Below are 16,413 nucleotides of genomic sequence, written 5' to 3' on the forward strand. Positions count from 1 at the left end.
CACCCGGATTTAGGCGAGTCACTACACCACCACGAGGACCTAGAGCGCATTGGGAATTGGGCATTCCAAACTGGGGAGAAAATCCCCCCAAAAAATAAAAATTAAGCTTATGGTGATATTTGCTTCTGAATCTGAGCAGTGTTAATTATCCACTTCCTGATGAGCAATCATGTAATCTTATTATCACCTACATTCTCCTGTTTTTAACGGAGAACTTGACAGAAGACGTGCGTTGATTGTCATTAATGTCCCTTGACCTTCCCCCCAGCCACTTCTGACAAGTGTCTATACAACAGCCGATGTAAGGGCATTCCCACAACTAATGTGAAATGTGTCTTTTTCAGGTCCATTTCTCTCGCTTTGCTTTCCATTGTTTGGATGTGCGGCGCTAAAATACAGGACAAACTAAATCTTGTATTGATTTAAAATTCAACACAATTCTGTTCCCTTTAATACTGAACAATTCCGTATTTTATGTGGCGGTTTATATTTTGAAAAACAAAAGAAAGAAAAGCCGTCGATGTGCAGGTCTGATTCACTGTCTGTTGAGCACTTCTCACAGAATGCGCATATTAAGAATTTCCCACTTTGTGTCAGTGGTCCGAAAACAGTTTGCAAGAACTTTGTCTTTTTTGTGAGCACTGCAAATTATCTCAGACCATCAGGAGGTCTTAGTTTAATTCACTTTAAATCAAGTGGTTTACATTTTACTGTACATGCATAGCCTATAAACCAGTATATTTTTTACTACTTACAGTGCTGTGAAAGTATGTAAATTTCTATTTTAGAATATAAATTGTTTTAGATCTTCAAACGAGATAAAACAAAGGCAACCTGAGTAAACACAAAATACAGTTTTCATATATATATATATATATATATATATATATATATATATATATATTATTATTATTTTATTTATTTTTTTTTTTTTTTTGTTATGGGACCCCTGTCTTCCAAACAGCTCCACATTCAACTCATCCGTCCACAGAACATTCTCCCTAAAGCTTTGAGGATCATCGAGGTGTGTTTTGGCAAAATTCAGACGAGACTTAATGTTCTTCTGGGTTAGCAGTGGTTTTCGCCTCACCACTCTTCCATGGATGGCATTTTTGGCCAGTGTCTTTCTGATAGTGGAGTCATGAACAGTGACCTTTATTGATGCAAGAGAGGCCTGCAGTTCCTTGGATGTTGTCCTTGGCTTTTTTGTGACTTGATGGATGAGTCGTCGCTGTGCTCTTGGAGGAATTTTGGAAGATCGGCCACTTCTGGGAAGGTTCACTACTGTGCCAAGTTTCCTCCATTTGGAGATAATGGCTCTCACTCTGGTTCTTTGGAGTCCCAGAGCCTTTGAAATAGCTTTGTAATCTTTCCCAGACTGATGTATTTCAGTCACATTTTTCCTCATCATTTCTGGAATTTACTTCAACCTTGGCATAGTGTGCTATTGGGTGAGACCTTTTAGCCAACTTCAAGCTGCTGAAATAGTTCTATTTAGGTGTTGATTTGAATGAACAAGGCTGGCAGTAATCAGGCCTGGGTGTGTCTGGTCCAGCTGAATCCCATTATGAATGCAGTTTCATAGATTTGGGGATTTAGTAAATACAAATACTTTTTCACACAGGCCCAGTTGGTATTGGATAACTTTTTTTGCTTCAGTAAATAACATTATCATTTAAAAACTGTATTTTGTGTTTACTCAGATTGCCTTTGTTTTATGTTAGATTTTGTTTGAATTTTTTTAAACAATTTTAATATGAAAAAATATATACAAAAAAACAGAAGAAAGCAGCACTGTATTTGAAAAGAATATAGTGGCTTATAAAAAATCAAAGTGGCTAGTAAATTTGGGACTTCTCCATCCATTGTGGCTGGTGGTCAAAAAATGTTTCATACCCTGCTGTACAAACGTGTAACTTTTTATTAATTTAAATTCTATACATAAATTTAAACCATGTAGTGCATTAAAAAGGTAAATTGTTCTAAATAGTGAGAAGAAAATAGGGCTTCCAAAAATTGACATTGAGACAACCAAAAGATAAGGGGAGAGGACAAGGCAAAAAACAAACAAACTGTCAAATATTACAAAGCAGAGAGTCATTGATTTAGTGGTATTGTATAAGGTGTATTGTTTGGAAAAGTCATGGAAATTTACTAGTCAAATGTGTACTAACCCTGTAAAATTATCTGTTTTTTTGGGGGGGGGGGGGACACTCCAGAAAGACCTTTTGAGTTTCTTTGAGTAGGTCACAGTACTTTTAAAATGCTTCTCATTCAAAATCTGGTGAAATGCTCCTCCAGTGGCATTCATAATGCATATTATAAGCGAACCCAACTATTGAGCATCTACATCTCCGATGAAGTTTGTGTTGAGCACTCCCGTATTGCAAGCTACTGTGTGTGCCACACCAGAGCACTGCTCATTCACTGAAGAATGTAACACATGCAGAGACTATATTAGAGATGCACTGATCTGATCTGATACCTGGATTGGTATCGACTTCGATACTGACGTTTTTAGATGGATCGGGTATCGGTTCAACGAACCCGATCCAAATCCGATACTGTGTTAGTCATGTTTGTTACTGTCAAGCTCCAAAACTGACATAAAAGAACCATAAAAGCACCATTAAAGTAGTCCATATGACTCGTGCATTTTATTCAAACCCTCTTGAAGATATGTGATAGCTTTATGAATCGCAAAAGGCTGTTTAATAAGTATATATAGATATGTAGTATGCATGCGCAGCACGTTAGTGAATGGCACTGCACTGTTTTCACACAAGCATGTGCAGGCTGATGTGAGCAACATCTCGTCAAACAACATCTCGGATGTAGATGCTCAATAGTTAGGTTCACTTATAATATGCATTTAGAACAGCACGAGCAGCATTTGACCAGAATTTGAAAAAGAAGCGAATTAAAGTACTGTGAAGTAGCCCACAAACAGACGCTTCTAGGACATCCTGGAGTGTTAGGATCATCAAAATAAAAGTGTGAGGGTTTTAAAGATGCACAACTGAAATATATATTACGGTTGTATTTTAAAATTCTAAAAGTCAATAATAATAATAATGATAATATTTTATTATTATTTATTTTATTTTATTTTTACAAATTATAACAATATTTAAGTTGAATGGGTTCCAAAAAATAACTGTGTGAATGAAAAGTGGACTGATATCTAACTTAACTAAATTGAACAAAAAAGAGATCTGAATCCTACACAGTACACGAGTACAGATACAAGTTGAAAAAAATTGCATTTCTACTGAAGACAGTTATTTTGCTGCTACATTATCCAGAAGACTAGTTAAGAATTTCAACTAGTTTCTTAATAGGCAGTACATTTATATTGACGTGTAGTTAGTTTGTGCTTCTTTACATATTAAAGAGTACCCCCAATTAGTTTCACACAATGAGGTAAAGATATTCTAAACTGATTATGCAAAAAACAAACAAACACTGGTGTCAGATTGGTATCGGCCGATACTGAGATTTTAGATAACTGAATTGGATCGGAAGAGAGAAAGTGGTATTGGTGCATCCCTAGACTATATATTTACTTAATAAACGCAGCCTTTTATGATTCACAAAACTATCGTATGGCTTCGAGAGACTTTGAATGTAATGCAGGGGTCATATGTACTACTTTAATGGTGCTTTTATGGTTCTTTTATGTCATTTTTGGAGCTTGACCGTAACGACCATGACTAACACACATTATTGGATTTGGATCGGTCTCATCTGACCGATACCCGATCCTGTTAAAAATGTGAGTGTCGGAGCCAATATCGATTCAGGTATTAGATCCGTACATCCCTAGTGTCAATGCAACAGATGTTATTGAAACGAGACTTTATGACGTGTATAGTGTTGTATTTTTACTTAACATCTTTTGCTGCATTTTGTCTATTATAGGGTTTGGGCCAGGAGTGAACCTCTCTGGTCTAGAACTGGGTCCCATGGTTGGTGGCCAGGCTGGGTTGAAGGACAGTGGTGGACAGCAGTCTCGTTTTAGGTGGATGATGGAAGGTCATTCCCCAGCGCCCTCTCCTCCTGATAGCACTCTCCATAAAAATGGTAAGAGACCTTTTTATGAACACATGTGGGTTTGGGTAACTACAAAGACAGTTTCTCAAAAATGTTTGGTACAAGTTTGGCAGACTTTGTTATTCTGCTTGTCTATGTTTGTGTGATATGTAGGTCCCATTGCTGCTTCTCTTAAAATAAGAGGTGGTTCCCCATATTCCCAGTATGAACTGCTGGGAAGTGAGGGTTTGGGTGTGCCTCCACAAGGGCCTTCAGATCACTGGCACCGAAGTCCTGGAAACAAGATGGGCACCAAGACATCCAGCTGGCCTCCAGGTGAATGGTGATGCATATCTGACCATTAAAAAAAAGTTGTTTTAAAAAAAAAACATTTCAGCTTTGTATATAGCATTATCAGAAATATGTTACACATCTAATTTTCATCTTATCTATTGAGAATATACCCAATATGCATTTTATTGTGATCATCGCTCTTCAGAGTTCCAACCAGGTGTGCCTTGGAAAGGAATTCAGAGTGTGGACCCTGAATCTGATCCCTACATGACACCTGGGAGTATGCTAAGCTCATCGATGTCAACCCTCAATGACACTGAGCACCAGTTGCTAAGAGATAACACAGGTGCAGCTCCCTACATTTACACACACACACACACACATATATATATATATATATATATATATATATATATATATATATATATATAAATAATGATTGTGACTTTGATTTCTTGTTTCATAGATAGCTCTTCCCAGACAAACACACAGAACACTAAGCTTTGAATTTTGGAAGTAATTTACATGCCCATGTAAATACTCACAAATAAGTCTTTTGCATTTTTCTTCACAGAATCAAATCCCTCCCTCAACACCTTGCTGCCTTCACCTGGTGCCTGGCCCTACAGTGCCTCAGAGAGCCCCCTTAATAATGCACACAACCAAGGTAACAAGCACTGTGTAGCTTCCCCTTAAGGGTCACATAATTTCCCCCTCCCTTTTCATGTCACATACTATTTGGTATGATTTTGAGAGGAGAAAGGAAAAAGTTTACCCAAAAATGAACATTTTCTCATTTCCCAGATGCGTATGACTAGCTACAAAAAGCACATAAAAGTAATCCTTAATACTCCAGTGGTTTAATCCGTGTCTTCTGAAGCGATCTAATCAGTTTTGGGTGAGAACATACCAAAATATAACTCCTTTTTCACAAAAAATCATGACATCAGCAGTCTCCTTGGTGATCATGATTTCAAGCTCGATTACACTTCTTAGCGCAGTCTAGTGCTCTGTGCCTGCATCAAGCACTAGGAAATGTAATCAAGCCTGAAATCATGATCGTGCCTAGAGACTGAAATGGCAAAATGTACAATGAGAAAGGAGTTACATTTTGGTCTGTCCTCACCCAAAACCAATTGGATCGCTTCAGAAGACTTCAATTAAACCACTGGAGACGTATGGATTACTTTTATGTGCTTTTTGGAGCTTCAAAGTTTTAATCACCATTCACTTGCATTATATTGACCTACAGAGCTGAGATATTCTTCTAAAAATCTTTGTATGTGTTCTGCAGAAGAAAGAACGTCGTCGTCTTTTTGGGTGAACTATTCCTTTAAGACTTACTTTGCTGAGCCAGATGAGCCTCTGTATAGAATTTGATCATTTGAGATATTGTGCTTTATTCACATTCTTACAGCTAAGTACCCAGACTATAAGCCCAGCTGGCCGCCTGAGCCCATAGGGCACAACAAGCCTTGGAAGACCAATCGCAACAGCTCCCACCTGCCTCGCCCACCTCCTGGACTGACCCATCAGAAGCAGCCCTCAGTGTCTCCCTGGGGTGGAGGAGGCCCACGAATGGGGAGAGGCTGGGGTGGCTCTGGAGGCAGCCAAGAAAACAGATTTGGGCCTGGTAATAGAACAGTTTAGATGCCTTAGAAAACCTATCGTTTTATACCTTAGAGAAAAAAAAAAACTAAAAATGTGTAACACATTAAATCAGAATGTTTTATTCTGAACATTGTATCTACATGTATGCCTTGAATATAGTCAAATCACAAACTGATGGTCTCAGATGTTACTCTAAGCTGAGACATTCACAGTAAATGCAGCCTATTTAAACATTTTGTAAAGCATCAGAGGAGGATAAATGGTCTTCCAATCTGTTTGCATTAGGATCTGGATCTGCTTGGAGTGATGGAGGAGCCTCTAGGGGAAGCTGCTGGCTGGTGCTAAGTAATCTTACCCCTCAGGTGTGCATGTTATGACTTGTGCTTGGTAACTTTCAGTCACTTTTCAATCTTTTATCTAATCTCGTTGTACTCATTTGTATAATGTACTACTTGCAGATTGATGGTTCCACTTTGCGGACTATATGCATGCAGCATGGGCCCCTGTTGACCTTTCACCTTGGTCTGACCCAAGGTAGTGCTCTGATTCGCTACAGTACTCGCCAAGAAGCAGCCAAAGCCCAGAGCGCACTTCACATGTACGTATCTGCACATCCTTATCCTGATCTATTAGTGTGACACTAACTTTTCATATCATTTGAATTTTCATGTTACTGCACTTTAGACATCTTAACTGTAGTGTTTGTCTTTAAAATTTCCTTCTAGGTGTGTTTTAGGTAATACCACAATTCTGGCTGAGTTCGTGAGCGAGGAGGAGGTTGCACGTTATTTTGCACATTCCCAGGCTGGAGTTGCTGGAAGTGGCAGTGGAAGTGTTGGGGTTGGTGGAGCTGTCTCTGGGCCAGCAGGTGTGACAGGGTCATCAGGGGCCGGTGCAGTGGGTAACATCAGTGTTGGGAGTGGTGATAGGGAACGGGCTGGAGTGGGAGGTTCAACATCAGGAGGAAGTAACAATGGTGGTGGAACGGGGCCCTCTGGCTCTACATGGCAGAGTTTGGATGGTACGGGCAGCTCCCCAGACCCAGCCTCTGCCCAGGGAGCAGGCTTGAGCATTTTTGCCCAGTGGAGCAGCAATGGTGCTGGTGGTAGCGTGGGCAGCAGTGCAGGGGGTGTTGATCCTGGCAGGGCGGGGTTGTGGGGGGGCATGACTGCTGGGTACACAAGCAGCAGTCTGTGGGGGTCTCCAGCCATGGAAGATCGGCACCAGATGAACAGCCCTGCAGCACTGTTGCCTGGAGACCTGCTGGGAGGAGGAGCAGACTCTATCTGACTGATGCAGCCACTTGCTGACAAATAGATGTGCAGCAACACACACATAACAGATATGTACATGTAACAAAGTTATTCTCCTATTATCACAAACACATTCAGGAATATAGGAACATTCATCAGAATACAGGCAGTTTGCACACATACATGCGCTGCAGTCATTGGCCGGGCGGAAAATGCATAAAAATACAGCCAAGTATTTAGTATATATTTGTAACACCTCTGTACCCAAGATTCAAAGATAAGCACTCAAACAGCAGATACAGAGTAACACTTAATCTCCTAAGTGCTGAGAAGCAGACCAACTGCATTACATAACAAAATGCATTAAGCCAAAATTATAGACAACACTGGTTACAAATGTACACACTGTTTAACATCATTTTTACCTGAGGAGTGTTTCAAACTCTGCTCCCCATAATCTTATCTCCATGACACATCCCATCATCAGAAGCATGGAGGAGCAGTGTGTGGGACAGTTTTACATGGGCAAGGCAGTACAGAGTTAACAACCAAAACAAACGTGCACACGCAAACATCCCATTTCTTACCCTTAAATGAAGACTTCTGCAGCGAGACTTGAACAGGACATGCAAACAGTTGGACTTAGAACTGACTCAACTGGATGAATCCTAACCTTGAGGTCATAGAGATCACACTCGCATACTGAGATGCTCTCACTCAGGCATGCACTGTAAAGGACAAACCAGACAAAAAAAGGACAAAAATATGCATCCTACAACGTTCGTAGAACACTCAGAATAAAGGACGATACATTGTGTTACAGCTCCATTGTCATTCAGACTTAAATTACTCGAACACTGTTCTGATGTCTGACAAACTGTATCTTGTTGTCTTTATTTGTTTTAAATGACGGTGAAATCCAGAAAAGAAAATTTTTCAAATGCTGACCTCATTTTTTTTTTTCTTCTTAATCAAGTATGTTGTCATAATGACGATCACTTGGATGTTACTTAGCTGTACAAGGTGCCCTTTCTGCCTGTGCGTTTATGAGTGAAGTCCCCAGTAGAGGAGGTGACGTTTGGAGTGTTTGCGAGGCATCAGTGAATGTGTGTGGCAGCCAGAGATTAACAAGCATGGTGTATTTACAAAGATCAGTGCTGGATTAGGGAGGCGAGTAAATGTATAAGTGACAGCTTATTTCAGGTGTTTAATGTCTATGTGTGCATGATGTGTATGCTGGTGTGGCTGTGCGTGTGATTGTAGATGGCAAATTCAAGAACATTGGCACTAATGAATATTACTTAATTTGTGGTTTTAGCAGCCTTTTTTGTTTTATATATGGTCTGAATTGCAATAATAATAATAAAGAAAAAAGATTTTTTTAGAAGTTGCAACCAACTGAAGGCTTTCATACTGAAACATGAAACATGCCAAACCTTATTGTACCAAGCTGAGCTGGATGGGTGTTTTAGGAACACTTAAAAGTTACCAATTGTTTTTGTTGTTGTGTACCATTATAAATTAAGGCGGGCTTTATCACTCGTGTTCAGGTTTTTTTTTTTTTTTTTTTTTTTTTTTTTTTTTGATTTTACAAGAGAAATTAATTAAAAAGAAAGAAGATCAAGACAATTAATAAAGGTTGAATTTAATTTTGTTGTGAGTTGTGTGCATTTTTGGTCCCTTTGTTTAGTATTAAGTTGTCATTCTTATAAATAATGTACATAATTCTTTAATGGTTTCATATTCTCACTTTCAGAATTCAGTTCAATTCACTCTAGTACTGTAATATTAAAAGATTTGTAGAGGTCTGGTATACAATTGTTATTTACAACCTTTATTTTAAAAGTACATGACTGGACTTATTTGTAGCTGTAAATGTAGCTTTTGTAAATGTAATGCTAGCTTTAGCATGCTGAATTTTTTCACTCAAGCCTTTAATTTGTTAATTGCTAATACACCAAATTAATATGGAGAGGCTTATCCCAATTAATAACTGAAAATATATTTTCAAAGAATGATATTTTGGAAAAATTGGTGTTTGTTCTTTTAAAAGGTGGAAAAAAATGCAAGTTTTTTAACAAAATTCTATGTATATAATTTTTTTTTAAAACAGTAATCAATTTGATCTATTCTTCTTGTAGAATTACAGCAGTATTTTAAATTATATTTAACTTTTAGAATAAGTAGGTTAACAAAACCATTAATGTGTTTTTTTTTTTTTTTTTTTGCCTTTGATTCTTGAAAGGAATAGTTCACCCAAACATAAAAATTCTCTCATCATTTACTGACCCTCATCCCATCCCAGATGTGCATGACTTTCTTTCTTCTGCAGAACACAAAGATTTTTAGAAGAATATCTCAGTTCTGTAGGTCTATTAAATGCAAGTAAATGGTGACCAAATCTTTGAAGCTCCAAAAAGCACATTAAGGCACTGTAAAAGTAATCAATATAACTCCAGTGGTTTAATCAATTCAAATCAAATCAAATCTCCTCAAGTGATCTAATCGATTTTAGGTGAGAACAGACTAAAATGTAACTCCTTTCTCATTGTACATTTTGCCACTGCAGTCTCTAGGCACGATCATGATTTCAAGTTCGATTACACTTACTAGTGCTTAACGCATGTGCAAAATTAGATGGCGTTAGGAAATGTAATCAAGCTTGAAATCATGAACGCCAATGAGACAGCTGTCAAGATTTATAGTGAAAAAGGGGTTACATTTTGCTCTGTTTTAACACAAAACTGATTGGATCTCTTCAGAACAAATAGATTAAACCACTGGAGTCTAATGGATTACCTTCATGCGGCCTTTATGTGCTTTTTGGAGCTTCAAAATGTTGGTCACCATTCACGCATTGTATAGACCTATAGAGCTGAACTATTCTTCTACAAATCTTCGTTTGTGTTCTGCAGAGGGAAGAACTTACCTTTTGTATATTTTTTAATAATCTGCTTTGATATACATGTTTCCATTATCATATGTTAAAGTTTCCTCTTATGTTATTCTGAAAAGAACATAAACAAACAGTCGCCTTCGTTGGTTATAACAAGAGCGTACGTGCAGTGTACGTCAGGCGCGCGGCCCCTTGAAGTGATCCGGGTCCTTCTGCTAGTTTGTGAATGACATCATTTCTGTGAGAAGTGCGCTGGGATACAAACAAGGGAGGCTGCTGCTCGCTAGCCTGCACTGCAAGTAGGTCAATCCGTGCGCTGAGATATGAAATCAAGGATTTAAAAATCTGAATAGGAAAGTAGTGGTTGGAATTACATTTGTAATGCGACGTTTGAAATTACACTCTTCGCTGTCCAGGGTACTATCTCGCGAGCGCAAGCCTGTCGATCACTTTTCCACCACCCTCACATTAGGTAAGGAAAGATGCTACTGCTTTGAGGTCATATCAGGACCTGTGTGTTTAGGAATCATTTGGTTGTCCTGAATAATAGTAAGTGTCGGCACTATGATCAGAGAGTGAATCCTCGGGATCTTGGGTGCGGCTGCTACAAAATTGTCTGAAAACCACTGGAGACAGATACGTCTCGTGTTCAGTTATGCAAACGCAATAAAACTTAAGAAAAAAATCTATTCTGAACAGATTATTCGTATTTAATTGTGTTTAGTATGAGTGCACATTAATGATCAGTGATGGTGCCAAAGATTAAATATGAACCTGTTTATTGCAAGTCCATACGAATGGAACCTACATCACATGACTCAAACTGTCATGTTAGATGCATGACCACCAGTGCTGACTGCACGTGCGCATTGGTATTTTGTGTTCAGCTTTTGAATTGAACTGTAAAATAAATCTGAGCTGGTGAAAACCATGATGTTAGGAATGCTGAAGTGAGCATCTGCTGTGTGCTGAAATGCAGGACTGTGTGTGTTGCAGCTGAATGTGGATACATTTTACCTGTAGTTGTTTTATTAGTATCATACTAATATTGTGTTTGTCTCTAAGGCTGTTTTTAGGTAAGAAATCATGGAGTTACGTGTTGGGAGTAAATACCGTCTCGGGCGGAAGATTGGAAGTGGCTCGTTTGGTGACATCTACTTGGGTAACACACATTATTTACATTTCTTGGATATTGGTTTAGATTTCATGAAAGACTTGTGGCCTGACATTGTAAAACTATCATCTTTCAGGTGCAAACATCACATCAGGAGAGGAGGTAGCCATTAAACTGGAGAGTGTGAAGACTAAACATCCACAGTTACATATTGAGAGCAAGTTCTATAAGATGATGCAAGGTGGAGGTGAGAACTCTCTGAGATGCAGTTTGATTCCCACCAGTTTAATCTCTCATGCTTTCTTGAAATGCCTCTTCAATCTCCTTTCAATCATAGTGGGTATTCCGTCGATCAAATGGTGTGGTGCTGAAGGGGACTACAATGTCATGGTGATGGAGCTCCTGGGGCCAAGCCTGGAGGATCTGTTCAACTTCTGCTCAAGGAAATTCACACTTAAAACTGTCTTGCTGCTTGCAGACCAGATGGTAATTGCATTTTTAGTATCCACATTATTAGTGGCGCTTGCCAAGACAGAAACATCACTATTACTATTGCTCATACATACTGTAGGGTGAGGCATTTACAAAACAAACCCCTAACCCTAGGTATTAAAGGGATAGTTCAGACCAAAATAAAAATTCTTTCATCATTATTAGGGTACTTTTTTCTTCTGTGGAACACAAAAGGAGATGTTGGGCAGAATGATAGCATGGAAAAACAATGCAATGAAAATGAATGGTGACGGAGGCTTTCACTCTGCCTAACATCTCCTTTTGTGTTCCACAACAGAAAGAAAGTCATATGGGTTTGGAATAAGAACATAACTAAATAATGACAGAATTTTAATTTTTGTGTGAACAAACCTTTAAACGGTGTGTAACATGTCCTGCACCATTTGTGCAATGGGCTAAGAGTTCAGACTGACTATTTTTGCATAGTGGACAATAAACAGACACAAAAAAAAATCCCTTAGACTTACATTAAAGGAGGAACCTGAGCCAAATCTAGGGACCAGAATATCAAGGGGTTGGGCTCTTTTAACTTGGGCCCATAACTAACAACCCATAGCAACATGCTAAAAAACATTCAGAACACCTTAATAATCACATAGCAATGCTCTGGCAAGCACCAAAATTGCCTTCGAATCGTGGCGGCGAGTTTTGCACAGGCAAGCACTTTTTCTGAAGGAAATGTAAAAATCTAGTTTTTTATTGTTTGTCTGTAGTTTTTGATTACATAACAGAAGTGAACACCAATATACCAAAGATTGACTCCTAAATAAATCAAATTGTAAATATGTAGTGTTAACCCAGTTATACAAGTGTTGTATTTTGTATACTTTGGAAATTTGTTTTGAATGTATTCACTGAAAACATTTTAATTTCTTCTTTCCAGATTAGCAGAATCGAGTACATCCACTCCAAGAACTTCATTCATAGAGATATCAAACCTGATAATTTCTTGATGGGGCTCGGCAAGAAGGGAAACCTGGTCTACATCATAGACTTTGGCTTGGCTAAGAAGTACCGTGACGCCCGCACACATCAACACATTCCTTATCGTGAGAATAAGAACCTGACTGGCACTGCCCGCTATGCCTCCATTAATACTCATTTGGGCATTGGTAAGAGCACAAGTGGGTCACTGCAATGCGTAACTATTCTTGCTTCGGACTTTGGGTTATTTTGTATTGTTTTTCCACAGAGCAATCTCGGCGGGATGATCTTGAGTCCCTTGGCTATGTTCTTATGTACTTCAACTTGGGTTCTCTTCCCTGGCAAGGCCTCAAAGCAGCCACTAAAAGGCAAAAGTATGAGCGAATCAGTGAGAAAAAGATGTCAACCCCCATTGAGGTTCTTTGCAAGGGCTATCCATGTGAGTAGAAGGATGCTGATTGATGTCATGTGTTCTGTAGATGCGATCAGAGCAGCTAGAGAATGTTATGGTCATGCCACTGATTGCCCTTGCTTTCTACTTTAAATGTTTAGTTACTATACATTCTCTTTTCTAATATGACTGCAGCTGAATTTTCCACCTACATGAACTTCTGCCGCTCACTCCGATTTGATGACAAGCCTGACTACTCCTACCTGAGACAATTGTTCAGGAACCTTTTCCACAGACAGGGGTTTTCTTACGACTATGTGTTTGACTGGAACATGCTGAAATTTGTATGTCCTCTAAACATCCTTCATTATTTACCGCAGGAAAAAATGGCATTATTTCGCTCACCTTGTGGGTTTTTCTGAATGTGTCAGGGCTCCAGCAGGACAACAGAAGATAAAGAGAAGGAGCAGAGGGGAGAGGCAGAGGAGAGGGATGAAAGAACTGGAGGTGGTCCACAAGGTTTAGCAGCTCGCGCTCTGCCGTCAAGCCCCAACCTCCCAGCCCCTAACAGGGTCCGCAACGGCCCAGACCCTGCCAGCTCAACACCAGCCTCCCGTGTTCCACAGTCTGGTGAGTCTGAGGATGGCCAGAGGCAGTATTGATGTCAGTTCTATTTATGAGCAGGCTATTTTTTGAAGAAGTACAAGGGGGACGAGAAGTCTCAGACAACATTGGAAATCTGGGATTTTTTGTTTCATTTAAACCTGAAAGTAAAAATTTTTCTAACTTTTTTAAAAAGTTGTATGACCTGAAATGAATGAAGAGGAAATATTTAATATTATGCTCTTTTTTTCTGGGTCACTTATCAGATAAGCAAATTTGTGACATTGATCATGTTAACTCTGGGTGTGTCTCAATCAGCTCCCTAGCTCCCTATGTTGTGAATCAGTATATCGTGAACACGAATTCGGGCACTGGGATGCTTATGACCTGAATCACCTGCGACATGTTCACGAGCTCGTGCATTGAAATGTAGCAGTTATTAATCAACAACATCGCTGTCTAAATGACACTGTCGTTAATTTTCGTTGAAGAGATTCAAACGTACAGTGTTATTATGAAAGATATTTGACATTAAATAAAGAAATTAAAATATAAAGGAGTGTATTTTAAACGTTCATTTAACAACTCAAATATTTAAAAGATTGTTTCACTTCCATGGTAATTATGAATGAAAGACATTACAAACAGCATCTCTTTTTGAGAGAAAATAAGGCTTGGACTTCATAGTTGTACACTTGTGCTCGTCTTCTAATGATCTGTGAGACTTCAGAAGACATTACGACTTTTCCAGTAAGTAAGTACGACTTCGCTTGATCGTTCATGTGCTCCCAACTCGTAATTACGATATTTCTGATTCCACTTGAAGGGCACATGAGCAACGATGCTCCTTGTTTTTACAGTGCATTGTGGGATTTAGGGAGCGAACATTTTAGCGCACTGGAAGGATTTCGCGATTGAGACAGTCCTAAAAATGGTCGACTCACTGATCAGTGCTCTGACTACTGAACTAGGGAGCTGATTGAGATGCACCCTCCTTATGCATCTGTTGAAAGACCCAAGATGCTCTTTGGAACATTTTAAAATCATGCTGGAATAACATGGATCATCAGGTTTTGGACTAACTTGTGGAGTCCATATCAGCTTGCCTGCATGCCAGATACTAATAATATTAGAAGTTCATGTGGTTTCCCTTGGTGGGGCATCCTTATGTCTTGTTGATTTTTTTAAATCAGGCAGTTTAAAACTCAGGTTACCTTTTGTTTACTCTCTAAGGGAATGCATCTCCAAGAGCAGGTCGAGGAGCTGAGCGAGAAAGGAGAGTCTGCTTACGGCTCCACCGTGGTGCTCCTGCCAATGCCTCCCCTGATCTCCCACTGCGCCATGATCAAATCCGCATCACTCCCCCACAGGTTGCATTCACATATCGTTTCTTCACTTCATTTTCTAATCTGTATTTTTGCTCTAGTCTCCCTGTTACCTCTCCCTTTCTATCTCGCACACAGGTCAGTGTTCCGTTTGAACACATGGGGAAATGAGCACTACAAATTCTCTGTCATTTACTGTTTTTAGGAGGTAGGTCATACAAGTAAAACTCCTTGATTGCATAATAATACATTGTGTTCTACATTCTAATTCCATGCATGTTTTCATGTGCTTCATTTTGCAGGATAACAACAGACAACTCCCCTAAAGCATTTATATTCATCTTTCTATATAAAACGGGAGTGTGACACAGAGGCTAAAGTGTAGGCAAGAAGCAGAAAGAAAGGCACCACACTTTTGAAATGGACAAAGTGCTCCCCCATCCTCGTGCACTGCTGGTTTTTGCTCTTGGGATGAGACATTGAAGATACAGATGTATGAATAAGTTGTGGACAGTGGATGAGCTGGACCACAATATCTGGATTCAAACAGTGGAAATAGAAATGCAAGTGGAAAAGATAATTTTTACGTACAACCTGATGGCTGTTCTCTGCTTTGTCTGAAACGCTGGGAGGGAGAAGGACTTGCTTGTTGGACTGTAAAGTTAAAATGTATTATTGATAAGAAATGTATACCTCACAATGTTACTTTAACACAAACGTGTATGTTGACACCTTACTAATGTACGAGGTTTCGTGGAACCATCTTTTCCATGTTAAATATTAAATATACAAAAGTCACAAATTTAAAAGACCGTTGTTTCAGGTCAAGCTGGTGTTTGGCCTGTAGCCGTAACTGAATTTGATCTGTATTAATTCTGCATTGAGCAGTGAAACTATTAGAGGTGTTAAAATCAATATAGGCTGTAGTGAACTAACCTAAGTATCAACAGACCTTATTCACAGTAGTACCGTAGTAAATGAGGCTGTGAGGGATAGACTTACTATATCTTCAATGGCACACACTGAAAAAAAAAAAAAAGCTGTTTAAAGCTCCTAGATTACATCATATTTTTTTGTCTACTGAATGTCCTTGAAAATATATATATATATTTTTTCAGTGTTTTGTCCACAGAACGATCCAAAAACACTTTAAACTGCAGTACAGCCCATAGAAGAGACTGCACGTCCATCCCTCACAGTCTTGTTTTCATTCCCGTCAAAAATCAAAGATGGCGCTGGTGTGAATATGGTCTATTTTAGCCTAATTACAGGCCTGAATTCTTTCTTACAAATAATAAGCTGAACAAAGTGGCAAACTGAAAATTTGATATGATGTGAACACTCCAGCATTTACATTAGCCATGACAACCTAATTTATAAATAAACACCCATATTAAAGTACTAAATGTCTCTTGTTTACCCTGTTGAACTTTAATAAGAAATAATAAAAATAAAAA

The 16,413-nt window shown here is 38.9% G+C and overlaps 2 protein-coding genes across 5 annotated transcripts in view; both read left to right on the forward strand.

The window, feature by feature from the left end:
* Window positions 1-8,769, forward strand: part of LOC127426971 (trinucleotide repeat-containing gene 6B protein-like) — a 30,874-nt gene extending 22,105 nt beyond the window's left edge. For all 3 annotated transcript variants that reach the window (XM_051674205.1, XM_051674206.1, XM_051674207.1), the window contains 8 exons: window positions 3,922-4,083; window positions 4,207-4,368; window positions 4,532-4,672; window positions 4,901-4,993; window positions 5,744-5,959; window positions 6,223-6,299; window positions 6,396-6,535; window positions 6,663-8,769. In XM_051674205.1, the coding sequence (XP_051530165.1) occupies window positions 3,922-4,083; window positions 4,207-4,368; window positions 4,532-4,672; window positions 4,901-4,993; window positions 5,744-5,959; window positions 6,223-6,299; window positions 6,396-6,535; window positions 6,663-7,227 (1,556 nt within the window). In that variant the 3' untranslated portion in view covers window positions 7,228-8,769. The remainder of the gene's footprint in view (window positions 1-3,921; window positions 4,084-4,206; window positions 4,369-4,531; window positions 4,673-4,900; window positions 4,994-5,743; window positions 5,960-6,222; window positions 6,300-6,395; window positions 6,536-6,662) is intronic.
* Window positions 8,770-10,325: 1,556 nt separating this feature from the next.
* Window positions 10,326-16,362, forward strand: LOC127427305 (casein kinase I-like). Of its 2 annotated transcripts, none has more exons than XM_051674832.1 (11): window positions 10,326-10,558; window positions 11,152-11,248; window positions 11,337-11,447; window positions 11,538-11,686; window positions 12,597-12,825; window positions 12,906-13,076; window positions 13,224-13,372; window positions 13,460-13,658; window positions 14,865-15,001; window positions 15,095-15,164; window positions 15,259-16,362. In XM_051674832.1, exons 2-10 carry the CDS (start codon window positions 11,173-11,175, stop codon window positions 15,125-15,127), a joined length of 1,254 nt encoding a protein of 417 aa, XP_051530792.1. In that variant the 5' UTR covers window positions 10,326-10,558; window positions 11,152-11,172; the 3' UTR covers window positions 15,128-15,164; window positions 15,259-16,362. The 2 variants fall into 2 exon arrangements, with proteins under 2 accessions (XP_051530792.1, XP_051530793.1); XM_051674833.1 differs by having other exon boundaries at window positions 10,332-10,385.
* The last annotated feature ends 51 nt before the right edge of the window (window positions 16,363-16,413 follow it).

This window comes from Myxocyprinus asiaticus, chromosome 36, assembly GCF_019703515.2.
Source record: "Myxocyprinus asiaticus isolate MX2 ecotype Aquarium Trade chromosome 36, UBuf_Myxa_2, whole genome shotgun sequence".
Classification (NCBI taxonomy): domain Eukaryota; kingdom Metazoa; phylum Chordata; class Actinopteri; order Cypriniformes; family Catostomidae; genus Myxocyprinus; species Myxocyprinus asiaticus.

Excerpts from the sequence above, each read along its gene's own strand:
- LOC127427305 (XM_051674832.1), top strand. The coding sequence starts at position 11,173 with ATGGAGTTACGTGTTGGGAGTAAATACCGTCTCGGGCGGAAGATTGGA. Across the intron at positions 12,826-12,905 it reads TAATACTCATTTGGGCATTG|AGCAATCTCGGCGGGATGAT; the intron begins GTAAGAGCACAA and ends GTTTTTCCACAG. Across the intron at positions 13,659-14,864 it reads CTCCCGTGTTCCACAGTCTG|GGAATGCATCTCCAAGAGCA; the intron begins GTGAGTCTGAGG and ends TTACTCTCTAAG.